Here is a 20,910-nt window from a genome sequence, read left to right as displayed (position 1 = left end):
GCGTTGTACGGATCGTTTTAGATCGACTCCCTACCCCCGTTTTGGGCTGACAGAGAAGCTTATCATCAACCATGTCAATTATGGAGACTTACAGTGAAAGTTGTACATTTAAATAGAGCATGAAATATAGATGATTGACATCTGTATTCTCTAATGACATTTGATCTGTCAAAAGCCTTTGAAACTGAGGCTTTCATAGTGTATAAAGGTGCATAAATATCTGCAGCAGAATGTGGATTCTGCTGCAGAATCCACATTCATGTTTTTATCTGCTCTCTAATAGAAGTTCTCTTAAGATGTCTCAAGATCTCTTCTATGTGTCCTTTTAGCACTAATAATGCCTCCCAGACATACGGACAATCTGGAAATTCTAGGACTTGCAGCTCAAACCAAGGAGGTGGTTTGAATCAGAAAGATATTTAGGATGCCACATCTTAATCAACACATTAATCAGTCTAAAGTAGAGTAGAGAAGAGCAACAGTAGCTGTGCTTCCATTGGTCCTGAATATAAATTTTGGGAAACATTTCCTGACTGGGACACAATGCTGGCCTTCACAACCCCCTGGAACAGCAGTCAAAAAGTCTGTTGGTTCTTGTTGCTTCAGCTGACTGAGAAACAAACTTTGTGGTTCAGATTTAATTTTCTGGTCTCGCAACAGATGCAACATTTTTACAGTTATTTTTTACTGCCTCTTGATAAATGCAAATATTCTTATCTTTAAATGACCAGAAACTATTGTGCTGTATCAGCAGGCTGGGCAGATGTCTGGGTTCGAATGTGTTCACATTAATGGACTGTCCTCAGTGTATAAGTAGTCCAAGTCTGCAGACTCACCCTATTTATGTTCTGAGCAGCTGGCTCATAAAAGCTGAGAGGATACAGGCGGCCGGGGCCAAAGGGCCGGAAGCTTCCCACTGCCCAGTAGCTTCCTGTTTTCAGATGGATGTGGAATGGAAGGAAACTGGCTGACCCCTTCATCTTCACCCCGGTCCAACTGAGCGGAGCACTGAGACGGTTTGTGGCTCTGGGATTATAGTAAGAATTTAACAGGGACATTATTACATGAAGCAGATTAAATATCTTGATCAGAAAGCTCTAAAACCAAACAAAATGCTAGGATTCACTGAAATCCCACGAGAAACGAGTGAAGATGCAGCTACCGCCATCTAGTGGCTAAAACACAGAGGACAAATTACACATTTGTCCTCTGCTTTTTTTCAGCTTTCACTACTTCTGGTTTCATAGTGGCAGTTTGCGTTACGTCAAGATTACTATGAAGAATATGTAAGTTGATCAAAATGAAATCACAAAAATCTAGTTTGCACAGTTTCTGTCATAAGCTCAGAATTACCAAAGACTTTAAGGAGGTCCAAATGTGCCCGAATCTATAAAAACGAACCATTTTTACTTAGTAGCATTTGAAGTACTTACAATTAGAAACAAATATGTAAATTATTTAATATATGCATAAATTATTTTTTTATACAAAAGCATACGCTATAAGTTGAATCCTGCTGCAACCCAGATTTTGTTTCATCTATCCAGATTTTTGATCACAATCAATGGGTGGGGTTATATCTATTGTCGTCAATATAGTTGGTCTAAAGGGGACTTTGTAGTCCAACCGACCATTCAGATTTTAGCGTCTGGTTCTGTAGGCCACAGGACAGTACCAATGATCATATAGAGACCTGCAGCACAGGAACTTTAAAATAATTTATTAATTGCATAAGTAATTCTAGGATTTTAAGACTTGAAGTGAATTTCGTATGGGGTGACCAAAGCTGGTTTAGCACGTCCTCTAAAAGAAAGGCCTGTTCTATAAATATTGAAGCTTTGCTAAAACTTGTTTTCACTAAAAGCCTTTGAAACAGATGAAATGTTTATTATGTGACTTTATTTTACCAGCTGTTATTTAAAATCCATTTCCATTCATTTTTTTTACTGCAGCCTGAATGCAACATCTAAGTAGCTTGTAATCACTGCCCCTTATTTTTTCATTCATTCATTCATTCATTCATTCATTCATTCATTTTTCAGTGTTTTCTAAAAACAAAAAAGAAAAATTTAAACATTCTGTTAAATCAAACTGAATTATCATTTATTCACAGAACATTTGATTCTGATGAAAGCTCCATCACACAACACAGAAAATCAAACTGCAGTGCTTTACCAAAATTTTCCCCAAAATCAGTAGTATTTATATCCCACTGGTATATTGAAAAACAAAAAATTGGGAGAACTACATCTTCCAACATTTATCACATTGCTACTGATCACTGGTATTGAACTCATCAGCACTACAGACAACAGATGTATACCCACCACCAAGTTAAACACTGAACACATGCATCTTCTCTCCGCAGGTCAAATTCTGATTTGAACGTTCTGAATAAAAACTAGTGTGCGCTGTACACAACAAGAAACCTGCACCACACTGTTCACAGTATCACACTCAATGTTCCCGATTATGGACTGGTGACTATAACTTGTGCAGAGTGAGTAGAGTCTGACTTTGTTGGCTCATAAAGGTATTCCTGTAGAAAGAAAGGCAAACAAAACTAAAGTCAGGTTTAAAGACTTGTTTGAAGGTATGGGTATTTCATTTAAGGCTGTTTAAGTTTAACAAAGACTGAGGTCTTCTTAAATATAAAGACCTTACCTTCACATTAATGGATTCCCTGCTAAGTTGTTAACTCTGATGTTCTCAAGTGGAATCTTCTCTTTAGCAGGAGGTTGGCAATCTGGCTTCACAGTCTCAGGCTTGTCCTCAGCAAACTTCTTCACCTTGGTGTCTCTGAGGATCAGCGAGACAAGCCGCTCATAGAACCACTCCAGGTCCTGAGGGTCCTCGGGCCAGGTGAGGTACTCTCTCCTCTGGACAAAAGCTCTGACTGCATTGCACTTCATCAGCTGGTAGTGAGCAACCTTTGGGTTTGTAATGAGCAGATGGTTAAGATAGATGGCGGCATTTCCACGCATACATTTCACAACAGGAAACACAGGTGTAAAATGGAATAACTTAGAACAAGGGTGTACATATTAAATTAAGTAAAACTTATTTAGTACGTAGTCGTTTCACAGGGCGATTTATTTCAAGCGTTTGTTAATTTTGCTGCCAAAAGGCTTACAGCTAAATATGATAGCTTTGAAACAGAAGTTTCAAAGCTATCATACACTGCTGATTCATGGGTTTCAACTGTGACGAGGGACGCATCTGAAAGTTGCCAGACTCTGGCTCTCAAAGAATGAGGTTTGAGACCATTTTCATGGAGAATCTATGGAATATTAACAAGAGGGAGCTACCAAAGCAACCTGGGCTTCAATTACTCCTCAGCTGGACCACAATATGATTGGCTTCATGCTGCATTGGTGCAGTAATTCATGCTTAAATTCTGTCTGAAATATTTTGCATTGGCTGTGTAAAATAATGTAATTTTTTTTAGGAAAATAATTTTGTGTTTAGCTGCAAGCCAGAATTATCAATATTAACAGACTCTTGAAATAATAAATTAAGTAACAGCCACAAATCACCTTTTAACAATATTCTAATATATGGAGAGTCACAGGTATGTTGTGTACCAGTAGTTTGTATTAACCCAGTGTCAGCAGCATAGGATTATACGCACCTTCCCTACCACCAGCATAACCAGGACATTGGTCAGCTCCTCTAACATGCGGCCCTGGGCTAAAGTGAACGCCTCCAAACACCAGCCATCTGTAGGGAGGCAGAAATGTAGTAATACGTATGAACAGAGATAAAGTCAGCAGTGAAACAACATCCGAACTGTGGTAGCTAAAATGCTACTGTTAGAAAGATGACACAGCTGTAGGGGGTTTTGTTACTTGAAGGGACAAATCAAGAAATCTCTTGGTTTCATACTTTCTGAAATCAAATAAAGCTCACCAAGAAATTAATGAAGGATTTTTTGGATGCGTCTTCTTGGAATTGGAAATTATTCTTAGTTCTTTTTACTTTAAGATATGCCACCCGGATGGATTTCTGTATATTGAGGCAAGGAAAGTGCTAATTTGGCATTAGAATGAGGGAATGGGAACCCCCTATTACCATCTCCCAAAAGTGAGAACATAGAACTTCAGAAAAGGATCTTTGTAAATACAGCTACTTGTAGATTATCTCAGAAGTTACAACTTTACACCTCATTTGGGAGTGACGCTGAAAAAGCTGTTAGATATTTGTTTTCTTTTCATAGGTGCTAAAGACAGATTGACAGGTTTCAGGGTGAAATCAGAAAACAATTGTAGCCATTTTCCCTCCAAATCTCAGTGTACATAAAGCCACACCTTTGAGGAACTCCTTGGAGACGATGCACAAGGTCTTCCTGCTTCCCCAAATGGCATCCTTGATGTTTGACAGATGATCCTCCCCAGGTAGAAAGTCTCTCGCTTCGAAGCAACAGTGGAACAGGTTCTCTTCTGCAAACTGGTTGTCTAGCTTCTTCAACAAGGCGGCCTCCACCCACCTGTAGTCGCTGTTGCTGAAGCACAGGAAGGCATCGTATTGCCAGTTGTTCTCTTGGGCAGGCGGTTTGGGGCCCTCAAGAACCCTGTTAACTACCTTTTTGTAGATGATGAATATTTGCCCTCGTAAGCGGGCGTAAATAATCCCGCCGAGTACGAGGCTGAAGACAAGAATGGCGGAGGAGATGAAAAGAGCCAACTGAAAAGCCTGAATGTCTTTTTCCTCATCTTCACATGACTCCATGATGGTATGAAACTCCAATAGGGGAAGATTATGGAAAGAAGCTGGGAACTCACATCTGTATTCCTGAGCCGGGCTCAGGAAGGTCACATTGGTCATGTTCAGCCACTTCAGGAAGTCCTCCAGACCGCAATCACAGTGGAACTGATTTCCAGAAAGGTCGAGGGTGCTGAGCGAGTGGAAAGTCATTGGATCAGGAGAGACCAGGAAATTGTTTGAGAGGCTGAGCGATTTTAGGCTGGCTGGGAAAACACTGGCCTCCAGATAGGTCAGGGCATTGAACGAAAGGTCAATATTTCTAATCGAGGTGAGACCCCTGAAAACCTCATGAGGAAGGGTCATCAGGGAATTGAAGCTGATATTTAAACCAATCAGATTCTGCAAATTATCAAATATGTCCAGGCAATGCCCCTGTGCCCAAGAAATCTGGAGGGAACTGTCATGAAGATCCAACACAACCAAGCTATTATTAGGAGGCATGGAAACCCCTGGATTTATAGTGCACCACAAAATGGTGTTGCCCCCGTAAAAAAAGAACAGCAGACGCTTGAAATGAGTTAAAACGACATAAAGGTCTTCCAGGTTTGTGAGTCTGTTTTCTGAAATATCTAAATATTTACTGCTGTTCCACAAGCTAATAATGCTTCTGATGGAATTCAACTTATTGTCTTTTAGGAGGAGGAACTCTAAATTTGGTAGCGGGGCAGGAGATGCCAGCTGTCGCAGAGCGTTTCCTGTTAGATATAAATGATGTAACTGGGAAAGACCACTGAAGGCCTTGTCTCCAAGAACACCAATGTGGTTGTCAGACAAGTCCAAGATGAGAAGCTCTGTCAGATTGCTGAAGGTGTCGGAGCGGATCTCTCCTAACAGATTGAATGACAGGTTGAGTTGTAGTAGATTCCTCTCCAGACCAATGAAGGCATTTGTCTCTATAACGTTTATCTTATTCCGGGAGATATCAATGTTCCCCACATCTTTCAGAGCCCTAAAGACTCCAGTCTTTAAAGCAAAAATCCTGTTCCCTGATAGGTCTAAATGAACAACTGAACTCTCCTCAAGGTCTTGAAAAGTGTCTTTGTCTGGATCAGGCCTGTTGTTATAGGAAAAGTCTTTTCCAAGACTTCCAGAACATTTAAGATGAGCAATTGGAGTCCCCCTGATTGCTCTGAAAAACAATTTTAATGTCTCCAAATTCATTCCACTTCCTGAGATATCAAGGATGTTGAAGGCCATCTCTTTGAAAGGGTTTCCACAGTCCTTCCAGTCAACGTCAGATCTGAAGAAGCTGTTCGACCTCAAGCTCAGGAGGTGAAAATATTTCCCCTGGAAGCCAACTAAGTCTTTCTCACATATTTTCTCAAGCTGATTCAGATCAAGAATTAACTTTGAGAACTTTGTGAGATTCCAAAAGAACTGACCCGGATTGAGTCTCACTATGTTGTTCCCGTAGAGGTTGAGCTTTTCCAGTGACAGAAGTGGCTTCAGGTAGTTTTCTGCCAGTATGTAGTCGGTCAAAGAGCAGTAATCCAGCCAGAGATCCCTTAACCTGACCAGCCCGACGAACGCCCGTGGCTCCAGCTTAAGGCCGACATTGTCGCCGAGAACCAGTGTGGTCAACTTTCTCTGCCTGAGGAAAGAGTCGTTCCTGATGGTGAGGACTACTTTCTGGCTTCCCAGGTCTAATTCCTGAAGTTCCTTTAAGTCTCTGAGAGAAGTCCTGTTGATCTCATGGATTAAGTTTATATCCAAATATAAGTGGGTGAGGTTGGGAGGCAGAACAGGGACCCAGCTGAGGTTCCGGGAGGTGCAGTATGCTTTTTGTCCCCACAACTGGCATGATGGGTGACATGTTGCTAGCTGCAGGGAGAAAAGATGGATTCATTAAGAGTTCAGGACTAAGTACATTCAAGTTTTTCAGACTGCTCATAAATTTGAAGATGGATTAGGGTTGTTTGCCTTTTATATTTTTAACAAAATAGAAAAAGACCTTAAAAGAGCTAAAACAAAAATAAATCTCTGTATAATTACACAACAAGGTATATTATGTGTGAAATTTTTGACTTTGCCGCAATGCAAAACACTTTACTTTACAAAACTTTACAAATTTTACTATAAATTCTGGCAATTTTTTAGTAAAATCACTGAAATTTATAGTAAAGTTCTGGAAGTTTTACCATATAAATACCAATTTCTATTGTGTAAATGTGGAAATTTCTGTATTTATATGGTAAAATGACCAGAACTGATGTTTATAATTACAGTGATTCTGATAACCAGCTTGCTGGCACCTTGTCAAACAAGATCTCTTTGTTTCTTCTTTGATTATGATAAAAGGAACACGACATATTTCAAAAAAAGATAATGAACACAATATGTGAACATATTACCAAGAACATTACTGTAAAAAAAATATAAAATTTTCATTATGCTTTCATGTTTGAGTGTGTGTGTGTGTGTGTGTGTGTGTGTGTATTATATGTACATTAACACAGCTGCCCTTTGCTCAATCAAATGATACTTTGTTGCAATTGAAATAAATATATATATAGATATAAATATGGATTCATCTATTGGAGAATATTGGACCGATATCAATGTCCATCACATATTAATAATCCTGCCACAGCTGATAATTGGTATTTATCTGTGTATTACCCCAACCTTTCACCACTGACATTGCTTCAAATAGAATAGAAAGTAACTGTTTTTGCCCCTCAGTGGGGACGTTTATGAGTAAAGTTAAAAGTATTAATATAACTGTACACTCAGTATGTTAAATCTCTAGAAAATGTGTGAGCTAAGGTCTAAGGTCAATGTTAGACACCAACCTGTAGATAGAAGCCAGCGCAGATCAGCTGAAGAACCAGGAGCCACATACTGTCTTGGACCTACGGAGGACAAACAGTCCCAGTGTTTACTATGGTTCACCCGAACAGCTCATGTTATTACTACACTGCCCACAGAGTTGTGCAATCCTTGATTTGTTTGCCCTGAGCGGATATGAAAGTGGAAATGTGTCCTGCTGTACAGATTATTAGAGCTTTGTCGGAAAAATGGTTGATGTTTCAGATTAGCAACTCTGAGTCCAAATGTCCTAGACTGCTTTTCCACTTCGGTTGTTTACTCTTAATATAATATTTCATTTTATGTGACAATATGGAGTTCAGTAGACAAAACAGAATTTCTTTGTTTATGATTTAAAAAACAAAACAAAACAGTTATTTAAAATATAAACAGAAAATCAAACCAAATACAAATTTCTACATAAGCTGCTTTCTACATAAAAAAGAGCATATGTTTATCATTCCAGCGGCAGCAATCACTCGACCGTCCTGTAGTGTGACGCCAGGGGGCGCAGTTTCCCGTTATACCCTGACTTTCCCCTTTAACTTAACAATTAGTTTGCGTGAAAACGCTGACAGTACAGCGCGAAGATAACAATTAAATAGGAAACAAGAATGAAGTCTCCCTTTTTTGCTACAAAATTAAACGGCTCAAATTTGGATGTTACATTTTTAGAGGGAAATTAAATAACTTTTTTTTTAAATCCTCTGATGAGAAAATCCAGATCAGATTTGCACCGAATATGCAAACAGTTGTTGCATTCTGTCTTGTTGTCAGTGACGGAGGAGGGGAATTTCAATTTTGTTTGATTTTTGTTGTTGTTTTAAATGTTTAAATAAGAAAAACAACGTAAGAAAAAACAAAAATGCCCTGCGTAATTCCTGTTCTTAAACTGCCACCTGTACCTGTGACGGTAGGAGGCGCTGTTTCTTCTTTATGCCTGTAAGGCGTTTCTCCCCTTTTTCACTCCTGAACAGATAAACAAGAACATATAAACAGGACAAATTTGTAATGCTCTTTAACACAATATAAGCTTTACATTTAAATCAATGGACCCTGCGTGACGTCACGGGTTTAGCACATCAGAATATGGCAACTGACTGCTTTTTCCCCCGCTTAAAACTAAATTAATTTATGCTCATCTCTTTATTTTTTAACTACATCTAAAAAGATCGACATTTTTGCTTTCATTTCTGATGAGCAGCTTCACCCACCACCCCACCCTCTCTACCTACATAGTTGGCCGCAGGTTCAGCTCAGGTTTAGCTTCACAGCAGATTTACGTTTATTGCGTAATTCGGGCTTGTCTGAATCAGTGAGTGATCAACAGAATCCACTTACTTTAAAGGCTTTAACGAGGTCGTGAAGTGACATCGTCACGTGCAAAAGCCCCCGCTCAGACTTGGAGTGGGACACATTGGGAATGTCTTTCCTCTGCTGCTGAACGAGACGGTGAAAGGAATCCCTCACTGGTGGAAAATTCGCTTAAACGCTTCTTCCAAGCATACAAGTGGCTCCGTAGATTCTCTCAGTGTGTGTATGTGTGTGTTTAGAAAGACTGATTTTCCGCTGTTCTTACAAAATGCACATAACTCGCAATTTCCTTTATGGCCAAAGAGGCTTCACCTTCCTCTTTCTTACAGGTGGCCGTGTTCCCGTCCTGGAGCTTTCCCTTTTCTCCGTAGCTCCATGTTGGCTGATAGTATCCACTTCCTCTCTGCCCCCGGAGCCTCCTCCACAGGCAGCCACTCCGACACACCCGGCAGCAGAACCAGGATGAGTCCGCAGGCAGGCAGGCCGCCGTTCCGTTATGACAGATAGCACACAACGGGTTAACATATCAGGGGGCAGCAGCAGGAAAACTAATAATAACTTCCCCCATCACGGATTGTTTGCGCAAAGTTACAGTTTCTCTAGTATTAGATGTCTGTGCAAAATTCAGTGACTGAAGACTATCCTATATAATAATACATTATTTAATTTTTTTTTTTTTGTTGTTGGGGTGAAGAAAAATACAGGTTTGATGTAATATTCTAATCTTAAATGTTGTTTGTTTTTTCTTTATTAGCTATATGCAGAAAACCAGAACTGAAGCTTCAGACGCATCAGTCTGTGCGAAATTAAGCTTATAGAATGTTTTTGACTCTGATGGAGATACTGAAATAAATTAACTTTTTGGTCATATTTTAGTTTATTGAATGGGTTTATAAACAAATACGCAACGCAGACGGTTCTTCAAACCGGTTCAGTTATGCTAACAGTTCTTCAAACCGTCTGCTAATTGTTATCTGAATCAAGATTTAAATACAAAATTAGGTTTCAGGCAAGTTCATTGTTTAACAATATGATTATTGTTTTTTTTAAAGATTTTTTTTAGCTTATTTCTGTTCGTCTTGTTCTAGTGCATATTGTTAATAATAATACTAATAATAATAATAATAATAATATTGTGTAACAATAAGGCTATTATAAGTTGAACCTACTGAAAACAGTAGCACATAAGTTCTTTATTTTTCCTTTGTTTTGGTTATTAAATGCAGGTGTTGATGAAAACATTGTTGCTGTGACGTGTTTTGTAAATTGTCAATTTCGTTCAGTCATGTTTATGGTTGCCGCTGATTGCTGAAACATTGCATAATTACACAAAATAGCTTGCCATACGCCGTGATTCCTGTTACTCTGCATCTGTTTTTACCTCAAATAAAAAGAGATGCAGAAAACGAGACATGCTTCATCTTCTGGAGATGTTCAAAGTTTGAGTTGCTGTAAAAGTTGGAACCTTTATCTGGAATCAGGACTGATACGATGAGCTCTTCTCACTGAAAACAATCTTTGTATTTTCTCTTCCCCGTCACCTTTACTCATGTTGTAAATGTGTCTTTACTGTATATATATATATATATATATATTTTTTTTTTATTTATTTTTTTTTACCATTTTTTTTTACCATTATAAGATATTCCCACTTACCTTAAGTTGCTATGGTGACACCTGAATTCCCTCCAATCTGAGACAATGAAGGTTACCTCTATTCTAACACAATATGATCCATGTGATGGTCTATTCATTTAGAACTGTGCAATTATGTGGTTACTTTCAATAATTACAATGATAATGAACAATAAATAAACATCTGTAATCGACAAGATAAGCTACCCACTAAAATATATATGTATATTAAAATATTTGTTTTCATTTCATAGAGTATTTATTGATTTAATTTTGAATGAGAGGCACCATTTCCACTGCATCTGAGCAAATATGGGCCGAGGAACAGTTCCGTTGCAAATTAATTTATTTCCACCAGATGGCGCACCCAATCTACAGAGATTGGAGACAAGTTAACTGAAAGAGTCATTTAAAAAAATCAATCAAAAAGTCATTATATTAATTTACTTGTTCATATTACATTTTATTACCAAAGTAAAAACTGTAAACAGTTATTTTTGTCACTTCATTACATGTGGGAGGCTGTATGTGAGTTGGGCAGTAAATATAAACACGAACTGATTTTTAATATTTTTTTTGTAAACCGTTTGCTGCTTCATTTACTCATCTGGCTGAGCTGCATCCTGCCAGACTTCTTCCTCAAAAGTGAGATTTTTATTTTTATTTTTATTTTTTTTGAGTCTGTGCTTCTGAAGGCTCGGCTCGTACATTCATTTACGCCTTTCGTTTAAAAGCGTCTCTCTCCTACACCACCTTGTCCCTGCGGCTGTCGCTCAGCCTCTGCAGGCCGTGCATGTCCTCCTCGGCTTCTTTCAGCGCACCTGCGGCGCTCTCCTCCTTCTTCCCTCTGCGCAGGAGCAGCACGTGAGTCGCGAAAACGGCCAGCACGATGATGAACACCGTGCTCACTATGATCCCCACCAGACCCCCGGCCGTCACCGCGGAGGGTCGCCGGGTCGGGTCGGGGTGTGTGGGCGATGTGGGGATGCTAAGAGTGGAGCTTTCCTCGTCGTCGACTTCTCTGCACTGGTCTTCACCCACTAACTTGAAACCGGGCTTGCAGGAGCACACGTACCCGCCGTACGTGTTTCGGCACTCCTGGTCGCAGTAATTAGAGTCGCACTCGTTTATGTCTATGCAGAAGCTGGAGCCCCCCCTTTCCTCTAACAAGTAGCCGTCCGGGCAGAAGCACTGGAAGTTGTTGTTGGGGTCGCACTCCGCGGGGCACATCTGCTCCCCGCAGTGCAGCCTGCATTTATGCGGATCCTTCTCGTCCACCCTGTACCCCTTAAAGCACGAGCACACGTAGCTTCCACGAGAGTTGGTGCACTCGTGCTCGCACGGCGCGAGCGTGCACTCGTCCGTGTCAACGCACGCGCCGCCTACCAACCTGTAACCGCTCTCGCAGACGCACGTGTAGCCGCGTGGCGTATTCACGCATTTGAAGTTCTCCTCGGGACACTGGCGCTCGTCCGCGCACTCGTCGAAGTCCACGCAGGTCCTGCCGTCCGCCGCCAGTTGCAGACCGTGGTCGCAGCCGCACTGATGCCGGCCTCCGGCCTCGTAGCAGGCCTGCTGGCAGTGCAACGCCGCACAGGGGTCGTCCGTGCCCTCCGCCTGGCACGAGATTCTGTTGGCCGTGCTCACGGTCTTGCCCTGCGGGCAGTAGCAGATGGGGGTGTTACTGGGGTCCATGGCGCATTTGTGTTCACACCCGCCTTCGTTTATCTCGCAGTTCCAAGGAGCCCGCAGCCACTTCTTGGAGGTGCCGCAGATGTATTTGGTCTTGGACGGGAAAAGGGTGGCGATGCTTCCACTCGGCAGAGTGGAGGACTGAACATCCTCCACCTCGAACCCGTAGGGAGTCCAGTAGCGCACAGACTGCTCCGCTGCGTGCGGCAGGTTAGTGCAGGGGTCGACGAAGCTGTTCTCGCAGAGGAAGCCCGCTGCGGGCTGGTCGCACGGGGTCTGCCTCCATTTAAAGTTCTCATCTCCGTTCACGGACACGCAGCGGGCGGCGGCGCAGCTGTAGTCGAAGTCCGGCTCCCAGTTGACGAAGTCGCTCTCGGTGTCCTTGGTTACCCACTGGAAGCCTCGGAGCGCCTCTGACGGGTTCGGACAGCCGCTCAGGCGGTGCAAGCCGATCCAGAAACTCCCGGTCAGGTTTCCCAGCAGGACGGTGAGCACGTCGCTGGACACAGAGGTCCGCACCGTCATCAGGTGACTGTTCTGGTCTCTGCAGAGCTGCTGCGCAGAGCTGAAAGTGCTGGGGTCCCGGAACAGGGTGAAGCAAGCATTCCCGATGCAGTAGCCGCTGGTCCGCTCTGCTCCCGCAGCTTTTCCCAGGAGGAAAACAAGCATCGGCACAAACAACCCCGCTGCGACGTTCATGTTTGGATCTCAGCTGTGCCCCGTTTAAGTTCTTGCGCGATCCGGTAATCCTTTGACTTGATTGTTTGAATAACTATTTAGGTGGTATTTATAAGCCCCAAGCTCCATATTAGGGCCCGGCGGAGGAAGGAAGGGGCTCTGAGTAACGAACTGCCGGACAGCTCGCTGCCCTTCCACTTCACATCCACAGTTACGCTCGGCTTGTACGGGCTTACGCATAACTTTTTTTCCCCGAAAGACCCTTATATGTCCTCGTAGCCCCTCCCAACTCAGCCACGGCCATTGTGACTATCCAGTATGGCAAGCAGTTTGTGTAAATATTTGATATTCTGGAGAACTGTCAGCATTATGGCCTTCTTATTCACAGTAAGGTTTGTGACTAAACCTTACTAGATATATATTTGCTCTCGTTATTTCATTATTAAATATTTTTAAGCACCACAAGTCCCAAACTCGAAGGCTTCTTCACATGCTATAATCAATCTGTTCTACTAGTAGGTTGTTGACCTAACATGTTAACTAGTCCACATATTTCACTCACCAACTTACAAGTATTTCTTAAAGTTGGTGTGACCCAACAGTTCAGCTGGATTACTAGCCAAAACCTACAATGCATATTTAGTAAACTTTATTGTCTTTACAAGAGAAATTGCTAATCAGAAAGTTAACTAGCAGTTGGTTCTGATGTTGGTTTCTTCACTAGTTGAACAAGTTTTGCAAATCTGGCAAGAAGTTGGACTAAAATATTCAACATCCTTTCAGCCATCATTTTAGCCAAGCTCTTTGCTACCACTCTGCACTACTACATTTACTCATGCTAGTTCAATGTTTTCCTGCTCTAGCAAAAAAAAAATAAAAAAAAATAAACACAACAAAAAGACTCTACATCTTTGTTAACTAATCACACTCTTTTTCTACTAGTCAGAGTGAAAACCAAAAAGTACTTAAGCTGTCCATTTTAGTAACATTTTTGACACACTTGTCAACGACCAGACCCCAGTAGTCAAAGCTTTGGCTTCAAAAAATTATTATATTATTACTAATCATTACAAACTTGGCCCAAAAATTTCCAAGTGACCATTAAATATCTGCACCTGTTAACTCTAGTTAACTAGGACCATTCAAAACACTATTTGATCTGAGAGGCTAATTAGTTTGTCTAACTGGTAAAATCCTAAATGCTTTAATTTGTCAACTAGTTGAATTTGCACCTCACAGTGAACTAGTGCACACATTTAAGGGTTACTACTTAACAAGTACGTCAGTTGTTTGGTATTGTTAACAAAAAAAACAAACTTGTTGAGACACTTACTGCAGAACTTTTGCTATTTGCTATTTAGACTTTTAGCAGCTAGGCTAAAGTGCCAGCAGTTTGTGAAACGAGTTGCTGAGAAGAGTTTCTTTTTATTGAATTGGTTTGAGCAAAAGTGAAAGTAGTGGAGTTTAGTTGTGACCAGAACGGAGGGGCGATACGGAGGTTATTGAAAATTTCCAAAACTGCTTGCCATACTCCAAGTAATCCATTAATTTGTGTTTGAATTGCAGTATTTCATGATGAGAAATAAATACGATCTGTTGAATATATAGTGTTAAAAACTTGGAGTCACTTTATTTCTTTTATATGTTTATTTTAAAATAAAACTGAATTGTTGAAAGTATGCTGGTCGAATAATTTGTCAACTAGTTCAATTAGCGATTGGACCTAATTTGAGTCAATTTTTCCCCTAATCAAATTGAGAACGATCTTTTTTACAGTCCTATAATGCGGACTTGAATAATTCTGTCTTAAAACAAAAAAAAAATAGTTTTTTTGAATACAAAATAAAACATTTTCTTTAGTTTTTTTCATTAAACTATGAATAAAAAAGAAGAGAAAATGACCAACAACGATCATCTGTGTCAGATCTTTGTTGGTTTCATTTCCCTGTTTTGTAAAAACACTTTCATCTGCTGCAGTTTTTTTTTTACCATCTTTTATCATTTTGAAGAGACACATATATACTTCTGTGAACTTTGCATCTTTATTCCCTTTTTATTTATTTATTGACAAACAATTTAGTGGTAAAAATACTCATACTGAAAATGTTAAGTTCAATAAATCATGTAAGAACAAGTAGGAAAATAAGCTTAATGAAGACCTTCAAACAGGAAACAGTCTGGCTCCACGGTGCTGAACGTAATGAGATTTTTTCTATGGAAGTAGAAATGAGTAATTAATGTAAAAAAATAAATAAATAAAATCATAAGAATTACTGGGGAATTGTTTGCTGTCGTTCAAATATTCGTTTGGACGACAGCAAACTATTAACTCATCTGCTTTGGCAGCATGAACTAGAAAACAAATACACAGTCAACCATGATTTTATACAGATGTTTGCTGTAATACATATAATAGCAGCACAGTTTTTACATTCACATGAAGCTGACCGGTGAGAATCAGCCTGGTACAGTAAGGTTAATAGTAGCAGTGTACAGACCATGCTAACGCTAAGTGGTTTACTCGTCAGTGACACTCATTTCAGTTCGTTTGTCACAGTCTTTTTTTTTTCTTTTTTTCTTTTTTTTTACACAATTCAGGTTATTAAAAACCTGACATCCAGCTTTCATTTAAATGTTAACATAAATACCACTTTATATTTATGACTCACGAGTCATCAGTCCGCTCTATTTACACGCTGCGGTTCTCTCCCAATGATGAAATCTGCAGTGTTTGTCAAAGGTCCACAAATCAGGCAGCTCATTTCTTCTTCTTTTTCAGTCACATCCAGTGTCGATCTGTTTTTAGCTTTACATTAAATGTAACTTCGTCAGACAATTAAAACAGAATAAATTTCAGAAATGCAGCAAATACGTGCATAGAATGTTGCATAGTTAGGAAATGTTGGAAACTGCAGCTTGCGCCAACTGTATAGTACCTGACTAGAGCTGGAAACTGATCTAACTGAAGATTTTTTAATGGAACAGAATTTGTGTTAATTCTGTTTTTTTTAAAGACAAGTACAGAAATCTTAAAGCTGTTTTCACTTCTCACTTCCTAATAGTATGACTTTAATTTTTCAAATATAACGTGGCCAGGATATTTTCTGTCTCCAAGGACAAACTTGGATGCACTGATCAGCCCGATCAAAACACACCGATTTTCTCTAATTAATAATAGGCTGTAATTTTTAACATTAAATGCTTAACAGATTTTTTTTTTAAAAAAGGGAAAAAATAATTTTGGTCCATAAACACATGATGTAGTCTTTGACATTTTTAAAATAAAAATCCGTCTTTATGCCTTTGAGTTTTGTAATTCCTTCCTATTTTGTTGAATACAGCTACCTTTATCATTGTACCTGAAGGCACAGTTGGGTTTTATATTCTGAGAGAAAAATCGAAACGATCGATATCGACCGTTGGACGTCACATCGGTATGGACATCTGATCGGTGCATCGCTCCTCCAGGTGAGCCCGCCTCTCGGACTCTTTACGAGTCGTTTTTAAACTGCTTATCGAACGATAATCTCTTGTAGGTCTCCGTTGTGACCTGCTGCAGGTAGAAAATATCGATGTCCGGGTGTTTTATGGAGTTCAGGTTCAGAGATGCGCAGCGTCTAAACGCCTGTTTCATCACGCACGCCAGCAGCGCCGCGCACAGCACCAGGAACACGGTGATGCCCAGGACGCTGCCGGTCTTGATGTAAGACGGCAGGGGGGCCGGTTGGAGGCTGACCGGCGTGCTGGCAAGATCAGGAGGCGACCCCGATGCGTTCTCCTCCTCTCCTCCGTTCTGCAGACGGACACACTTTTCAGTCCCCTGCAGCCGGTAGCCTTTCCTGCACACACACCTGAACCCACCGGGCAGGTTCTCACACTCGTGATCACAGAGCGCCTGGGATTCGCACTCGTCGATGTCATAGCAGGTGGCGGAGCCCTCCCAGAGGTCCAGGATGAAGCCCTGGGGGCAGTAGCACTGTTGCATGTCCTTCTTCTCCAGCGCCAGATTGTTGTTGCAGATCGCAGGACACTCTCTCTGGCTGCAGTCCTGCTCGCACTCGGTGGGGTTTTTGAGGGACACCCGGTACCCCTCCTTGCACGCGCATTGGTACACCCCGCTGACCTTCTCGCACTTCATGTGCTCGCATAAGATGCAGATCGACGTGTTGACGCAGGCGCCGTCCTCCTCCACAAAGTCGTCCGCGCACATGCACTCGTACCTCCCGTCCAGGTTGACGCACTGCTCGCCCTCACCTGTGCAGAGATCCAACGTCTCAGCGCACTCATCCACGTCCTCACAGCGTCCGCCGTCCGCCGCCAGCTTGTAGCCCTCGGGGCAGCGCTTGGCTTGAACCTGTGGTCTGGTAGCCGTGGGCTCCGTGCAGGAGAAGTTGTTGTGATGGAGAGAACGCGCGACTGGACACGTACAGGTGTTGGAGGTTTTGTTGCAGCCGTGATCGCAGCCACCCTGGAAGACCTCGCAGGACCACGGAGACTGTAACCATGAGGACATGCACAGGTGCTTGGAGTCCGGGTACTGAGCCCCGGACCGTCCCACCAGGGCTAGAGTCCCCGGTGGAAACGTCTCAGACTCCAACACGTCAAAGCCCGTTAGTGTTCTGTACGTAACCGACGTGCCTCCGCTGCTCAGAACGGCTCCGCAAACCGAAGAGGATTTATACATACACAAGAAGCCGTCCAGGGTGTTTCGGCACGGCTCTGGCCCAAACGAGACTCCGGACCCGCTCCCCATGGAGACGGCGGTGCAGTTTGTACCACCGCGCAACCAGAACCTCCCCGTGAACGTTCTCACCAGACGACTCAACACGTTCATCTGCTCGTCAGAGCCGAATGGGATCAACTGTCCGTTCGACTCTTCGCAGGCTTTCTCCGCAGTTTCAAAGTCCGCGGAGTGCTGGAAGCAGCAGAGAGCCCCGGAGCAGCTGGCGCGCTGAGAGGCGGCAGCTTCCTGCAGGAACAGCGCACAGAAAATCAGAGCCGGAGTCGCGAGATTCATGCCGGCGGAGTGAGGGCGACTTTTAATTAGGACCCCCGGTTGTATCGAACAGCTGCAATCGATGATCCGAAGCTGAAACAAGAGTCCCATTTATACATTCCTTGCGGTGTTTGTTTTTGCGCTGGTCCAAGTCAGGAAGGAAGTCCCGTTCCAGAGAGAGAGAGTGGAGTGTGGTCAGATTGCTCAACCCCCACCCTGTCCGTATCTCGAAAGAAAAGTTGCCCATCACAACCACCACACACAAACACACGCATCACAAACTCATAAGGCTACACATTTTCTCACCACCAGATGTACGCACACGAATATTTAATGACATGACAAATAATTAGATTCTCCATAACCCCTTCGTCTGCTTTTACCAGAACCGCCCTCCAGCTGCGACCTGCACTGAGACCAAAAGCTGAAGTCTCATGGGAGGGGAATCACCCAGAAATACCAGAGTATTAGTTCTTCGGAATTTGGGAAATATCCCACTCTAATTCATATTAAAAGGAAAACACGATCCAGACCTCAGAGGCTGAATCAGGTCAGTGTCTCTGAGCATCTTGAGGCTGAAGAAGACTGAGTTTGGATCTGATTAGAAGGAGATGACGTGAATGAAAACTCAAAGCCCCATGTTTCTGAAAGTTCCCGATTATTCATGTAGAGTATGAAAAATAACTAAATAGCTTTGTATGTCTACTCACTAAATGAAACATGTTTTCAGTTTACATGTTTATAATTTAACCTTTTATTGAATATTTGATACGACAGATCAAATGTATCTCAATTTAAAAAATATTTTACCCTAACAGCAAACTTCATATTTTGTAGTTTGATGAATACCAGAATGTATTTTTGTTCAGAGGTGTGTCTATTTGTGTCATGTTGTCCAGGTTCCTGCCCCAGCAAAGCAGCTTCATCTCATCTCAGTCCTGCCACCATGTTGGATTGTCGGTATCATGTTCGAAATGTTTTGGAAGTTTTACGCTCAACGAAACAGGACATGAGCCATCTGAAATGTTTTAATTTTGTTTTTCCAGTCCACAGAACATTTTCCCAACAGTGTCTGGACGTCATAAAGATTTCTGGAGGTGTTGGGTATTGGTAGGGAAAATGTGAGAGATGAGGATTTTGATATTTGAACCCGTCTATGGATGCCATTGTTGCAAATCTAGATGTCATTTGTTGGAGTCATAAAACCAGATTTCTTTACATTGAGACTATGAGTAAAACATAATAGGTACTATGCTTATCGGTTGTCAAAGTGAGTGACAAATATTCCTCCTCTGTACAAAACAGCTTCAAAAAAATCGGGCACAAAAAGGCAAAAGACTGAAATGACCAGCAACTGATTTTCTTTGTCCAAGGATGACCTCTGTTGGAAACTGGCTGTAAACAAGTCTGAGTTGCATTCCACTCTAATCCCCACACACATAGGATAAAATGATTGATTTGGGTGCAGCTTGCCTTGATGCCTAAATGATCCCAGCAGCCATTTTTTAGTAAAAACAAAAAGAAAAAAATCTTCTAAATTTTGTATTTTCTGTCTCTAACTGTTAGGGTAGAAACAGTATGTTGTCTATGACCAAAGGGACTTGCTCGTCATTTTCCTATTTTGAACATTTGCGGTTTTTGTCATTTGACATCCGATATCAACCATATCAGGGGGACATTTGTTTCCTGCTTTGACAACCAGCAGCTTAAATGGTTAAGACAGTTTTTTTTGTGTGAAGACATTTTACAAAGTTATTATAAATGATAGGTCCCTATGGATACGGATGTGATATCGCTGAGAGCTGGATGAAAATGTAAATACCTCTCCTGTGTGATGGAAGCTAACCAGCTAGTCAGATGTACACTGACTGTGTTGAACAGCAAAAGTAAAACGAAACAATTCATGCTGAAAGTGTTCATGTCTGTGGACTCCAATACTCTATCAGACATTAGCAGTCTGCTATTTCACAAGAAACCACTGCTATCAATGGGGCTATATTTGTTCTGCCAGTCAATGTTGCTGTTACTATGTGGAGTTACTTTGGTTAGACCTTCGGTTTGCATCAGAACACGTCATCAGCCGATTTTTGCGGTGACTGTGAGTCTGCCAGGATACTTTTAAAACTATTGAGACATGGAAATTGATGAAACGCATCGTCTTCAATGCTGCTCCACAATTGACCGTCAGACGTTTATATACTGAACTCTTCACCCTTCCTCTGAGTAAACACTAAGGCAGCTAATTATGGCTTTGAAAGAATATGATGGCTGGTATTTCTGATACCTGTATAATTATAGAACCATCTGTTACAATAAATGCAACAAAACCTAGTTCCAGGAGAGACCCTGACTCAGATGGACAAACATCCTTAGGTAATGCTCCTAGAATAGCTACGGAAGTAGGTACAAGAGACATATTTATAGTCTGTATAAATCAGTAATCACTCATAAAGTATTCAGCATATTAGTCTTTTTCCTTGGGGCGGGGGGAAAGCGATAAAGCTTCGAGGAGGAAGTTTGTTGGAACCAGGAGTTTGAATAGATTTCCTTCACCCCCACAGGATGTAGAAGCCTGCCATGACAACCTTCCATAAACATGTCGGTAAACTACATTTCCATTGCTCCATTTTAGGCGATGGATCGGTCGAACAATCTACAGTTGGACCTTATAGATTTTCTCTCAGAGCGACTCAGAGATGGATGAAATCCGTCCGCATAAGGACAGGATGAAGCACAATAAGGCTGTAATTTGTTATACGCCCACAAAGCTGCTTTATCACTTTAATATCAACAAATTGCGATAGAGAAAGGAAGTGGCTCCCCCAAAGAGGGGTTGGCACCAAACCCACGGCGTTGGAGGATGTGGTGGGATGGAAGCGAAGGGAAGGGAGTGGACGGGGCGTAAGAAAGGACATTCTTTGTTCACGCTGTTCAAACAAGAAATGATCAAGGTTTTTATAATGAGCAATTGACATTCATACTTTTGCCAGGATTACTGTATTGGGGGTGGGTGGGGACATTAT

At 41.7% G+C, this 20,910-nt stretch overlaps 3 protein-coding genes across 4 annotated transcripts; all 3 read right to left on the bottom strand.

The window, feature by feature from the left end:
• Positions 1 to 1,933: 1,933 nt before the first annotated feature.
• On the bottom strand, positions 1,934 to 9,531 carry tlr5a (toll-like receptor 5a). 2 transcript variants are annotated; one of them, XM_007567745.2, is made up of 7 exons: positions 8,914 to 9,531; positions 8,478 to 8,541; positions 7,557 to 7,616; positions 4,308 to 6,585; positions 3,632 to 3,720; positions 2,665 to 2,930; positions 1,934 to 2,539 (listed from the first exon to the last, which is right to left on the bottom strand). In XM_007567745.2, the coding sequence occupies exons 3-6, from the start codon at positions 7,602 to 7,604 to the stop codon at positions 2,667 to 2,669; spliced, it is 2,679 nt and encodes an 892-aa protein (XP_007567807.1). In that variant the 5' UTR covers positions 7,605 to 7,616; positions 8,478 to 8,541; positions 8,914 to 9,531; the 3' UTR covers positions 1,934 to 2,539; positions 2,665 to 2,666. The 2 variants fall into 2 exon arrangements, with proteins under 2 accessions (XP_007567807.1, XP_007567808.1); XM_007567746.2 differs by having other exon boundaries at positions 6,147 to 6,585.
• A 1,420-nt stretch (positions 9,532 to 10,951) lies between these two features.
• Positions 10,952 to 13,328, bottom strand: LOC103148806 (thrombomodulin-like). The gene has a single exon (XM_007567744.2). It carries the CDS (start codon positions 12,910 to 12,912, stop codon positions 11,266 to 11,268), a length of 1,647 nt encoding a protein of 548 aa, XP_007567806.1. The 5' UTR covers positions 12,913 to 13,328; the 3' UTR covers positions 10,952 to 11,265.
• A 1,593-nt stretch (positions 13,329 to 14,921) lies between these two features.
• Positions 14,922 to 19,683, bottom strand: LOC103148805 (thrombomodulin-like). The gene has a single exon (XM_007567743.2). It carries the CDS (start codon positions 17,996 to 17,998, stop codon positions 16,382 to 16,384), a length of 1,617 nt encoding a protein of 538 aa, XP_007567805.1. The 5' UTR covers positions 17,999 to 19,683; the 3' UTR covers positions 14,922 to 16,381.
• Between the last annotated feature and the right edge of the window lie 1,227 nt (positions 19,684 to 20,910).

Source organism: Poecilia formosa, unplaced genomic scaffold (assembly GCF_000485575.1).
Source record: "Poecilia formosa unplaced genomic scaffold, Poecilia_formosa-5.1.2 Scaffold213, whole genome shotgun sequence".
Lineage (NCBI taxonomy): Eukaryota > Metazoa > Chordata > Actinopteri > Cyprinodontiformes > Poeciliidae > Poecilia > Poecilia formosa.
The sequence above is the reverse complement of the archived record's forward strand: the minus strand, read 5'-3'. Positions and strand labels throughout refer to the sequence as shown.